We start from the raw sequence: 13,074 nt of genomic DNA, 5'->3' as shown, positions 1-13,074 counted from the left end.
CAATATCTACGTCATGTACTGCGACCCTGGTTTGCCTGGGAACATTGGGAAATAAATCTTTAAACTTCAGCTGTTGTTGTTGCTTTGGCTGCAGATGAGCCAACTTGTTGTCAATGTTTTCGAGAACAACCGAGTTTATTAGCCTAACTGGGACCATGTTTGGCTTGTGAAAAGTTTCAGACGAGTCAATTGTTTCATTCTCAGGGTTGCCAGATTGATATGTTTGACAACATTCACTGATGGTGCCTGCTTGTCAGAATAAGGCTTTATCATATTGATGTGTACCACCTGTGTTAGTTTACGTCGGTGGTGTGTTTTAATAACATAATTCACATCATTAATTTGAGAGACTATTTCATACAGTCCATTGAATTTCACCTGAAGTGGATGCGTCAACATTGGAGATAAGGCAACACATTATCCCCCACCCAGTATTTTCTTTTGTTTTGGTCTGCTTATCAAACCAACACTTCATTTTGTTTTGAGAAATCTTTATGTTTTGTCTTGCTAGACGACAGGCGGTGTAGTTTATTTTTGAACTTCAAAACATAGTCTAACAAGTTAACATGTACATCCCCATCAATCCACTGTTCCTTTAACAAGGTCAAAGATCCCCTCACTCTATGACCAAATACAAGTTCAAATGGACTAAAGCCCAGTGATTCCTGTACCGACTCTCTTAAGCCTCATTTATACTTGTGCGTCAAGTGTACGCCATAGGCATCACGTACCCTACGCCGTACCCACGCTGTAGGGTGACGTGCATCTCCTCTAAAAAGTAACTCACACGTCGCGGCGACGCAGACCGCAACAACTGTGATTGGAGACAATGAGCCAAATTGTTAAAATTTCTGTCCTATGAAATTTAGGAACTACATCTTGGTGAACAACTGCCCATTCCTCACTCGCAGGTATAGCTGGTGGCCTCCACTTCCCCATTAACACTCCAACCTTGAGATAATACCCTACTGCCATTTTCTTAATCTCATCATCTGAGAGAGATGTTTCTTATAAAGCTTCAATCTCAGGGTCTCGGTTCTGTTCTGCTCTGCTATAAACTCCTTCCTAGACAGGGATAAATCTTTCTCATCAGACTTACTACCTGAATCCTGTTGGAAAAATGAAGGCAAAACAGTCCCTGACAAGTCATCATAACCTGAATCCCAACTTTGGCTATCTTGGGTATCAGAATCGTGCTGCACAGAACCGTCTGCATCGGGAGAATTTTTAGCCATACTTCGAGTTACTGCACAGGAAGGATAAATGTTAAAATCCATCTGTGGGTCGTCAGTGGTTGGTTTAGTTGTCAACTGCACTGCAGGAACAACTTTACCATCTGCCAGGTCATTCCCTAACAGCAAAGTAACATCTTCCACAGGTAAACTGGAGCATAATCCGATCCTAACAGGTCCTGAAACAAACCCTGACTGTAAAGTTACCTTGTACAATGGCACAGATACAATGCTGCCCCCAATGCCTTTAATAAGATTTACCTCACCTATCTCAGTCTCATCACCAAACTTTAGAACGCTGTCTAATATAAGTGACTGAGAAGCCCCAGTATCTCGAAGAATTTTCACTGATACCGGGGTTGACCCTTCCATTACTAATACAAACCCATTTGACATAAAATGATCGAATCCCTTAACTTGGTCAGACCTCTCAGTCCTTAACTGAGCCGCAACAGAATGTTCAGAACCCTGTGGGTTTATAGGTGCTTCAACATACAGATCAGAGGTATTTGGGACTGCCTCCTTTTCCTTTTTCTTCTTCAGGACAGAACAATTAGCCATCATATGACCAGCTTTCTTACAATAGTAACAAGAGAGACCAGAATATTTCTCCTTCAACTGCTTCCCTTCATCCTTACTCTTGTCACTAGTCCCAGTTTTAATTTCTGGTTTACCCTGGTTATCCCTGCTACTCTTCTGGAAACTCTTACTCGGGGTAAACATAACCTTGTGGGTTAAAGCAAACTCATCTGCTAATCTAGCAGACTCCTGCAAAGCAGCAGCATCCTTTTCATCTAAGTACATCTTTATGTCATCAGGGATGCACATTTTGAATTCTTCAATTAAAACCAACTCTTTCAAGCTGTTAAAATCATCATTTACATTTTTATATGTGCACCAGTGGTCAAAACACACAAACTTCTCATAAGCAAATTCCATATAAGTCTGGTTCACAGGTTTCCTCAAATTTCTAGACTTTTGCCTGTATGCTTCTGGTACCAACTCGTAAGCCTTGAGCACAGCCTGTTTCACTATGTCATAATCAGCTGCTTCAACAACTGTCAAAGCAGAATAGGCTTGCTGAGCCTCCCCCTTAGTTACACTTTGTAAGAAAATAGGCCAACCCTCTTTTGGGCACTTTAAACTCTGAGCAACCTTATCAAAATGCTGAAAGTATTTATCAACCTCTGCATCATCAAATGGAGGTACCAATTTAACTTCCTGACTGCCCTCAAACTTATCACCAGAGTCTAACGTTATAACCCTTTGCTGCAATCTCTCTATCTTTTCCAGCTCGAACAGCCACTGTCTTTCTGCTTCCTCCCTGTTTTTCTGCCTCTTCTGTTTTCCTGCCTCTCTAGCCTCAACCTGCCTCTGCCTTTCCACAGCCTCCATCTTCAATTTTTCTAACTTGTACGGGAGGCCAAGCTCACTAGGTTTACTTTCAGGAAACACCTCCAACTCCTCCACTTTAAACACACCCTCAGATACATAATGTTCAGCTATTATCCTCTGCATCTGTGACCTCCTTATTGTCGATTTCACCTTAGCAAGTTTTAACCATTTAACAATACTCAACAACGCAATCCTTCTGGTGTCCTTCAGTGCCTCAGAGGTTGGCGCTTCCAGAAATCTATCAACATCCATTGCTGCTGATTTTCCACACACAAATAAATCAAAAGGGATTTCTCCAATGAAATCGATAATTAATCAATATGCCTCCAAATCTTTTCCTATATCGGATGCAGGTCCCAATTTTGTCCCCGTAACACTTTAGAAATGAGTCAGCAGCAATAGACTACACCTAGAGTCTGTTTTTGATGTTACATCCACTATCTTTATTAGTACCTACTAACAATATAGTAACTTAAGCAAGATAAACAAAAGTTAACAGTGTTATGTGTATATATGTGGGTAAATATAACTCCTAAACTATTGAGCTCAGGGGAAACAAGGCTTGGAGTCTTGAGATGGTAAACTATGAAAGTTCAGTTCAACCACAGAATAGTTGAGGAGAGAGAGATATTTGTAATCCAGGGTAAATGTCGAGAGAAGGCAATAATGTTGACTTCCACAACATCCATGGTGGTAAAACGAGAGAACAGTCACTGTAGATTTTATCTGTCATCGTTCCAAATCCACATACAAATTATCACCAAAAGTGACTTTTCACAGGGGGTATCGTCTTCAAGTGAATTTCCACACCACACCCAGGCAAGGGTTAACACATAAGTGGTCTTCACAGGATACCCCAAATCCGATCCACTCCTATGGATCAAACGAGGTGACAACCACACATTCAACGTATGCTGAATCAATAATTAACCCACCCTTGTGGGCAGAGGAAAGTTCGAAACAGTGACCCTTGGCCACTGGTCCCTTGTTCCGATACTTCCATTTTTCCTCCTTCATCTCCGTCTGACTCTGAGTGTCTGTGTCCGTGGTTAAAACTAATCAAGCTGCGAGCAATGTAAACAAGATGCAAGTCAGACTGATTTCCATTCTTAATCTCTCTCAAAATGACAGTCCACAGCAAACAAAATCTAGGGATTTATAACAATGGCCATTCCCCAGTGTGAACTCGCTGATGTCTCAGTAGGGTGGATGACTGAGTGAATCTCTTCCCACAGACTGAGCAGGTGAATGGCTTTTCCCCAGTGTGAACTCGCTGATGTCTCTGTAGGGTGGATGATCGAGCGAATCTGTTCCCACATTCTGAGCAGGTGAATGGCTTCTCCCCAGTGTGAACTCGCTGATGAATCTGTAGGTCGGATGACCAAGTGAATCTCTTCTCACAGACTGAGCAGCTGAATAGCTTCTCCCCAGTGTGAACTCGCTGATGACTCTGTAGGTGAGATGACTCAGTGAATCTCTTCCCACATTCCAAGCAGGTGAACGGCTTCTCTCCAGTGTGGACTCGCTGGTGTCTCTGTAGGGTGGAAGAGTAAGTGAATCTCTTCTCACAGACTGAACAGGTGAATGGCCACTCCCCAGTGTGAACTGACTGGTGTGCTAGTAGTTGGGAAGACTGAGTGAATCTTTTCCCACATTCTGAGCAGGTGAACGGCTTCTCCCCAGTGTGAACTCGCTGATGACTCTGCAGGGTGGATGACTCAGTGAATCCCTTCCCACAGACTGAGCAGGTGAACGGCTTCTCCCCAGTGTGAACTCGCTGATGACTCCGTAGGTTGGATGACTGAGTGAATCCCTTCCCACAGACTGAGCAGGTGAATGGCTTCTCTCCAGTGTGAACTCGCTGATGTACCATTAGGTTGGATGACTCAGTGAATCTCTTCCCACAGACTGAACAAGCGAACGGCTTCTCCCCAGTGTGAACTCGATGGTGTCTCTGTAGGTCGGATGACCAAGTGAATCTCTTCCCACATTCTGAGCAGGTGAATGGCTTCTTCTCAGTGTGAACTCGCTGGTGTGTCAGTAGGTGAGATGACCAAGTGAATCCTTTCCCACAGACTGAACAGGTGAACGGCCGCTCCCTGGTGTGAACTTGCTGGTGTGCTATTTGTTCAGATGACTGAGTAAATCCTTCCCCACAAATTCAGCAGATAACCAACCTCTGCCCAGAGTGAACTGACTGGTGTGTCCACAGGTGGGAAGACCGACAGAATCCTTTCTCACACACTGAATAGTTGAATGACCTTGCCCAGTGTGAACTTGCTGATGTACCTTCAATTGAGATGACCGAGTGAATCCCTCCCCACAGTCTGAACAGGAAGGATGGTCGAATGAATCCCTTGCTCCACTTCTTAAATATCTAGACAGAGACAGCAAAACTGGCGTGTCGTGTTTGAGATTCCTGGAGACAAATTCCTTCTTATTTTTAACCTGTAAAAAGATTTATAAAATCCATCAGTGGGTGTAGGACAACATTTCAGATGATATTACTTGAGTTGCCAAGGTTTGATCTGGTATCACACTGTTACAGTGAGGTTCAACCCAAGTTGGAGAGATAAATCATCTTCTAACTGGGCACAGTGCTGGTATCTGGAATGGCCATCAATTCCCTGATGCTCTTCCTGTCTCTATAAGAATGGGGCATTTCTGCCGTCTCCAATTTGTGACTTGGCTCAGTCTGACTCTCTCCATTGTTATTATTCCCTGTTCCTGCTGAGCAGCATGGGTGCCTGGCCCCACAGTAACTGAAACAGTCTCACACAAATAGTCTTTCTTGACGTGCAGCAAGGATTTTCTTTTATGTATTATTAACTTAAAGTGCCACAGTTTTAAGTTTTAATGCCATATAAAAAATTCCTGCTGAGATGAATGGTTGGTCCACACAGCTGTGAAAAGGACTTAGAGGGAATTTTTGTATTATTTCAGGTTCTTGTCACAGTCACAGAAAAGGACAACACAGAAACAGGCCCTTTTGTTTGTGCTGAACTATCTAAACTGCCCACTCCTGTACCCCTACCATCCAGGTACCTAAGCAAACCTCTTAAATGTTGAAATTGAGCTTGCTTGTGCTGGCTGCTCATTCCACACCCGGATGACCATCTGTGTGAAGAAATTTCCCCTCATGTTCCCCTTAACGTTTCACCTTTCACCCTTAACCCATGGCCTCTGGTTGTCGTCCCACCCAATCCCAGTGGAGTAAGTCAGCTTGCTTTTACCCTGTCTATGCCCCTCTATCACAAACAAATCGCCCCTCAGTCTTCTACATTCCAAGGAATAAATTCCTGACCTGTTCAATCTTTCCTAACAACCCAAGTCCTCTAGACCTGGCGACATCCTTGTGAATTTTCTCTGAACTCTTTCAACCTCTTTTACAACTTTCTTGTAGGTAGGTGACCAAAACTGTACACAATACTCCAAAGTAGGCCTCACAACTGTCTTCTACAAGTCAACATAACGTTCATCTATTGTTGTCAGTACTTTGGTTCATGAAGGCCAATGGGCCAAAATCTTTCTTTCGATCCCATCTATGACACCATTTTCAATAGACAATAGGTGCAGGAGTAGGCCATTCGGCTCTTCGAGCCAGCACTGCCATTCACTGTGATCATGGCTGATCATCCACAATCAGTACCCCGTTCCTGCCTTCTCCCCATATCCCTTGACTCCGCTATCATTAAGAGCTCTATCTAACTCTTTCTTGAAAGCATCCAGAGAATTGGCCTCGAGGCAGAGCATTTCACTGACCCACAACCCTCTGGGTGAAAAAGTTTTTCCTCAACTCCGTTTTAAGTGGCCTACCCTTTATTCTCAAATTGTGGCCTCTGGTTCTGGACTCCCCTAATATCAGTGAATTAAGGACTTGTATTCCCAGATCCCTTTCTTCTGCAAAACTCCTCAGAGCCCGACCAGTCACTGTGAAAGACCTACCTTGATAGGTCCTACCAAAGTGCAACACCTCACACTTGTCTGCATTAAATTCCATTTTCCATTTCTCAAACCATTTTCCCAGCTGGTCCAGATCGCACTGCACGTCATGATATCTTTCCTCGCTGACCACTACACCACCAACCTTGGTGTCGTACAGAAATTTGCTGATCCAGTTAACCACACTATCATCCAGATTACTGATACAGATGACAAACAACAACAGATCCAGCACTGATCCCTGTGGCACACCACTAGTCACAGGCCTCCAGTCAGAGAGGCAACCATCTGCTACCACACACTGGCTTCTCCCAAAGACAGTGTCTCATTCAATTTACTATCTCCTCTTGAATGCTGAGTGACTGAACCTTCTTGACCAACCTCCCATATCAGACTTTGTCAAGTGCCTTGCTAAAGTCCATGTAGACAACATCCACTGCCTTGCCTTCATCCACTTTCCTGATAACTTCCTCGAGAGACTCTACAAGATTGGTTAGATATGACCTACCGTGCACAAAGCCATGCTGTCTATCCTTAAACAATCCACATCTATCCAAGTACTTACAGTATATATCTGGTTCCTGCACACACGTTCCAATAACTTTCCCACTACTGATGTCACCAATGTACAATTTCTTAGTTTATTTTTAGAGCCCTTCTTGAACAGTGGAACAACATTGGCTGTCCTCCACTCTGCCAGTACCTCACCTGTCACTAAGGATGACTTAAATATCTGTGCTTGTGCCCCAACAATTTCTGCACTTGTCTGCCGCAGAGTCCCAGGGAACAACTTGTCAGGCCCTGGGGATTGATCCACGCTAACTTGCCTGAAGACAGCAAACACCTCCACCTCTGTAATCCGTACAGGGTCCATGAAGTTGATGCTGCTTTGCCTCACTTCTATAGATTCTGTCACCATCTCTTAAGTAAATATGGATGCAAAAACATCTGCCACATCTATTTTGTCTCCTTATATGGATTAACGTTCTGATCTTGCAGCGGATTAATTTTTCCCTTGCAATCTTTTCGCACTTAACATACCTGCAGAATCCATGAGCATTCTCCTTCACTTTAGTCTGCTGGGGCAACCTCATCACTTCTTTTATTTCTTTCATAAGTGTTCACTTGAATTTCCTGTAACTCATCAGTACCCCATTTGTTCCGATCCACCTGTACCTGGTATGCGCCTCCTTTTTATTGATCTGGGGGAGGAAAGCCAAAGGGGTGATAGAGCTGCATGGTGGGAGGTGGGGGTGGGGGGGGTGATAAACTAAAGTTGCAGGGGGAATGGGAGCCTGAATAACAGAACAGAGAGGGGAGGGGTTGTGGAGACAGTTGTTGTTCAGTCCTCAGACAAAGTCAGGAATGAAAAGGTTGTGCATGGTGCAGTGGATATGCTGAGCCCTGTATATTTCAATACAAGGAGCAGTGTAGGAAAGGCGGATGTGTTCAGGGCATGGATCAACATCTGGAATTATGACACTAGGATCTGGCCACTGGGGACTGGGACAGGCTGCTTTCTGGCAAAGGTGTGCTTGGTAAATGGGAGGCCTTCAAAGCAAAATTTGATAGTACAAAGCGGGTGTGTGTTTGTCAGAATAAAAGGTGAATATAGAAACTGTAGGAACCTTGGATTTCAAGAGATATTGAGACCCTGGTGAAGCACAAAATGGAGTTGGATAACGGGTATAAGCAGGCAGATTCTTATGGAGTATAAGAAATGCAAGAGAATACATAAGAAATAAATCAGGATGGCTAAAAGAAGGCATGAGGTTGCACTCGCAGAAAAGCTGAAGGATAATCCTCAGGGATTCTAGAGATAGGTTAAGAGCAAAAGGATTGCAAGGGACAAATTCGGTCCTCTGGAAGACCGGAATGGCAAACCACGTGTGGAAGCAAAGCAGATGCGGGAGATCTTAAATACTTATTCATCTCTGTTTACTGCATCTGTATTTACTAAGGAAACTGGCATGAAGTCCATGGAGTTAAGGGAAACAAGTAGTGAGATCATGGAAACTGTACAGATTGAAAAGGAGGAGGTGCTTGCTACCTTGAGGAAAATTAAAGTGGATAAATCCCCAGGACCTGACAGGGTGTTCCCTCGGACCTTGAAGGAGACTAGTGTTGAAATTGCAGGGGCCCTGGCAGAAATATTTAAAATGTTGGTGTCTACAGGTGAGGTGCCAGAGGATTGGAGAGTGGCTCATGTTGTTCTGTTGTTTAAAAAAGGATCAAAAAGTAATCCGGGAAATTATCGGCCGGTAAGTTTGATGTTGTTAGTGGGTAAGTTATTGGAGGGAGTACTAAGAGACAGAATCTATAAGCATTTGGATAGACAGGGACTTATTAGGGAGAGTCAACATGGCTTTGTGCATGGTAGGTCATGTTTGACCAATCTGTTGGAGTTTTTCGAGGAGGTTACCAGGAAAGTTGATGAAGCGAAGGCAGTGGATGTTGTCTACATGGACTTCAGTAAGGCCTTTGACAAGGTCCCGCATGGAAGGTTAGTTAGGAAAATTCAGTCGCTAGGTATACATGGAGAGGTGGTAAATTGGATTAGACATTGGATCGATGGAAGAAGCCAGAGAGTGGTGGTAGAGAATTGCTTCTCAGAGTGGAGGCCTGTGACTAGTGGTGTGCCACAGGGATCAGTGCTGGGTCCATTGTTATTTGTCATCTATATCAATGATCTGGATGATAATGTGGTAAATTGGATCAGCAAATTTGTTGATGATACAAAGATTGGAGTTGTAGTAGACAAAGAGAAAGGTTTTCAGCACCTGCAGAGGGACTTGGACCAGCTGGAAAAATGGGCTGAAAAATGGCAGAAGGAGTTTAATACAGACAAGTGTGAGGTATTGCACTTTGGAAGGACAAACCAAGGTAGAACATACAGGGTAAATGGTAAAGCACTGAGGAGTGCAGTAGAACAGAGGGATCTGGGAATACAGATACAAAATTCCCTAAAAGTGGCATCACAGGTAGATAGTGTCGTAAAGAGAGCTTTTGGTACATTGGCCTTTATTAATCAAAGTATTGAGTATAAGAGCTGGAATGTTATGATGAGGTTGTATAAGGCATTAGTGAGGCTGAATCTGGAGTATTGTATTCAGTTTTGGTCACCAAATTACAGGATGGATATTAATAAGGTTGAAAGAGTGCAGAGAAGGTTTACAAGGATGTTGCCGGGACTTGAGAAACTCAGTTACAGAGAAAGGTTGAATAGGTTTGGACTTTATTCCCTGGAGCATAGAAGAATGAGGGGAGATTTGATAGAGGTATATAAAATTATGATGGGTATAGATAGAGTAAATGCAAGCTGGCTTTTTCCACTGAGGCAAGGGGAGAAAAAAAAGAGGACATGGGTTCAGGGTGAGGGGGGAAAAGTTTAAAGGGAACATTAGGGGTGGGCTTCTTCACACAGAGAGTGGTGGGAGTATGGAATAAGCTGGCAAACGAGGTGGTAAATGCGGGTTCTATTTTAACATTTAAGAATAAATTGGACAGCTACATGGATGGGAGGTGTATGGAGAGATATGGTCCGTGTGCAGGTCAGTGGGACTAGGCAGAAAATGGTTTGGCACAGCCAAGCAGGGCCAAAAGGCCTGTTTCTGTGCTGTAGTTTTTCTATGGTTTCTACTCAGGAGGTGGACAAAGAGTGTATGGGAGTGTGGAAAAGCGGCATTAAAATCGTGGGCCCTGTACAGATTAAAGAAGAGGAGATGTTTGCTATCCTGAGGCAGATTAGGCTGGATAAATCTCCGGGGCATGACAGGGTGCTCCCTCGGACCCTACGGGAGGCAAGTGCAGAAATTGTCAGGGCCCCAGCAGAGATAATTAAATCATCCTTAGTGACAGGAGAGTAATCAGAGGATTGTAGGATAGTCAAAGTTATTTCACTGTTCAACATCGAACATAGAAATCTACAGCATATTCCAGGCCATTCAGCCCACAATGTTGTGCCAACCATGAAACTTACTCTGGAAACTGCCTAGAATTTCCCTAGCACATAGACCTCTATTTTACTGAGCTCTATATACCTATCTAGGAGGCTGTTAAAATACCCTATTTTATCAGCCTCGACCACCGCTGCTGGCAGTGCATTCCACGCATCCACCACTCTCTGTGTAAGAAAAGATACCCCTGACATCCCCTCGGTACCTACTTCCAAGCACTTTAAAACTATGCCCCTCGTGTTAGCCATTTCAGCCCTGGGTAAAAACCTCTGGCTATCCACATGATCAATGCCCCTCATCATCTTATCCATCTGAAAAAGGCTCTAAGCATAAACAAGGAAATTATACATTGTTTTGAGGACTTGTTGGAAGTGTACAAAAGTATGAGGGTATAGATAGGGTAAATGCAAGCAGCTTTTTCCATTGATGTTGGGTGGGACGACAACCAGAGGTCATGGGTAAGTGACTTCCCCATGTATACAATACAGAATACAGAATACAATACAGCACAATACAGGCCCTTCGGCCCACAATGCTGTGCCGAACATTACTTTAGAAATTATCTGGAGTTCCCCATAGCCCTCTATTTTTCTACGCACCATGTACCTATCCAGGAACCTCTTAAAAGACCCTATTGTATCCGGCTTCATCACAGTCGCCGGCAGCCCATTCCACGCACTCACCACTCTGTGTAAAAAAAACGCACCCCTTGAGGTGATATCACGTGTCAGGACGTGACTGGACAGAGTTCCCAGCATGCGCAGAAATGAAGACTGATCGAGAAGCATGGCAGTGTAAACCGTGGTTTTGTTGCTGTTAAATAAAAGTTCAATTCTGCCAGAATATGGTTTGTTATTAGTAACCCACGGTACGTATAAAGAACACAACACCCCTGATATCTCCCTCGTACCTACTAACAAGCACCTTAAAACTGTGCCCTCTCTGAAGATTTTCTCTTGTTTGTGATTGGAGGCAGAACAAAGGTGATTTTCTCAACAGCTGATGTAAAAGATTTTGTTCCCTTTCTCCGGGTTCCCGATCCTTGCATTTAGACAGTTGGAGCTCAGCTTTGTCTGAGAGATCCATCGGTTCCCATTCCCTCATCAGCCGGAAGCTCCCCGGGGCCCGTGTACGGATCGTGGGGCTGAGAGAGAGGGAAGAGAGCAGGACTGTCCCGGGATTGCGGCTCACGGTGTCTGGAGTCACAGTAATTGTCCCGAAGTCAGTGTTGAAACACCCCCCAACCCCCCCTCCCCCTGCCCCCCTCACCCTCTCTCCCTTCTTCCCCCCCTCACCCTCTCTCCCTTCTCCCCCCCTCACCCTCTCTCCCTTCTCCCCCCCTCACCCTCTCTCCCTTCTCCCCCCCCTCACCCTCTCTCCCTTCTCCCCCCCTCACCCTCTCTCCACCCCTCACCCTCTCTCCACCCCTCACCCTCTCTCCCTTCTCCCCCCCCTCACCCTCTCTCCCTTCTCCCCCCCTCACCCTCTCTCCCTTCTCCCCCCCTCACCCTCTCTCCCTTCTCCCCCCTCACCCTCTCTCCCTTCTCCCCCCCTCACCCTCTCTCCCTTCTCCCCCCCCTCACCCTCTCTCCCTTCTCCCCCCTCACCCTCTCTCCCTTCTCCCCCCCCTCACCCTCTCTCCCTTCTCCCCCCCCTCACCCTCTCTCCCTTCTCCCCCCCCTCACCCTCTCTCCCTTCTCCCCCCTCACCCTCTCTCCCTTCTCCCCCCCACCCTCTCTCCCTTCTCCGCCCCCCCACCCTCTCTCCCTTCTCTCCCCCCCTCACCCTCTCTCCCTTCTCCCCCCCCTCACCCTCTCTCCCTTCTCCCCCCCTCACCCTCTCTCCCTTCTCCCCCCCTCACCCTCTCTCCCTTCTCCCCCCCCTCACCCTCTCTCCCTTCTCCCCTACCCCCGGAGAGTCGCTCTTACCTGCCGCTGCTCTTCTGAGGCCTTTGTGCACTGCGCGCATGCGTGATATTCGGGAACGTCACAACGCTGACGCCTGTGCATTTGATCGGTGCTTCGGCGACGGCGATATTTGTAACGCAGGGATTTATGGGTAATCACGGTGCCATTAAAAGTTTCTGCAAGCACCAGTTCCATGTTCGTAGCTCAGTTTTTGTGTGTGTGTGCATAGAAAATTCAGCAGCTGTTTTAGCGCAGAAAGCGTTTCCCATAAACAGTATACTCAATATCAACGTGTATCTAATGCCAAAGTACAATCCTTTTACAAGTGTAGATATAAAACACAAGAGATTCTGCAGTTGCAGGAAATACGGTACAGAGACGCGCACACAAAATGCTGGAGGAACTCCGCAGTTCAGGCAGCTACAAAGCAGAGGAGTACACAGTCTAGACATGCTGAAGGGGCTCAGCATAAATATTGTCTATTTATTCCTCTCCGCATTTGCAGCCAGATCTGTTGATTTCCTCCAGTATTCTGCAGAAATTAACCACCTTTTTTTTTCAAACTGTTTGAAAATGTTTCTGATCTTTCATTTGCAGCCACATCCTACCAGTCTGATTCCTCTTCCTGCTCCTCCTGGTAAA

At 45.3% G+C, this 13,074-nt stretch overlaps 2 protein-coding genes across 3 annotated transcripts in view; one reads left to right on the top strand and one right to left on the bottom strand.

The window, feature by feature from the left end:
- LOC140208536 (uncharacterized) overlaps positions 1 to 13,074 on the top strand; it is a 541,825-nt gene that overhangs the window by 272,993 nt on the left and 255,758 nt on the right. The window lies entirely within an intron of this gene.
- On the bottom strand, positions 3,568 to 11,550 carry LOC140207494 (uncharacterized). 2 transcript variants are annotated; one of them, XM_072276019.1, is made up of 3 exons: positions 11,077 to 11,125; positions 7,611 to 7,771; positions 3,568 to 5,075 (listed from the first exon to the last, which is right to left on the bottom strand). In XM_072276019.1, the coding sequence occupies exon 3, from the start codon at positions 4,498 to 4,500 to the stop codon at positions 3,784 to 3,786; it is 717 nt and encodes a 238-aa protein (XP_072132120.1). In that variant the 5' UTR covers positions 4,501 to 5,075; positions 7,611 to 7,771; positions 11,077 to 11,125; the 3' UTR covers positions 3,568 to 3,783. The 2 variants fall into 2 exon arrangements, with proteins under 2 accessions (XP_072132120.1, XP_072132121.1); XM_072276020.1 differs by lacking the exons at positions 7,611 to 7,771; positions 11,077 to 11,125 and adding an exon at positions 11,450 to 11,550.

This window comes from Mobula birostris, chromosome 13 (genome assembly GCF_030028105.1).
Source record: "Mobula birostris isolate sMobBir1 chromosome 13, sMobBir1.hap1, whole genome shotgun sequence".
In the NCBI taxonomy this organism is placed as follows: domain Eukaryota; kingdom Metazoa; phylum Chordata; class Chondrichthyes; order Myliobatiformes; family Myliobatidae; genus Mobula; species Mobula birostris.
The sequence above is the reverse complement of the archived record's forward strand: the minus strand, read 5'-3'. Positions and strand labels throughout refer to the sequence as shown.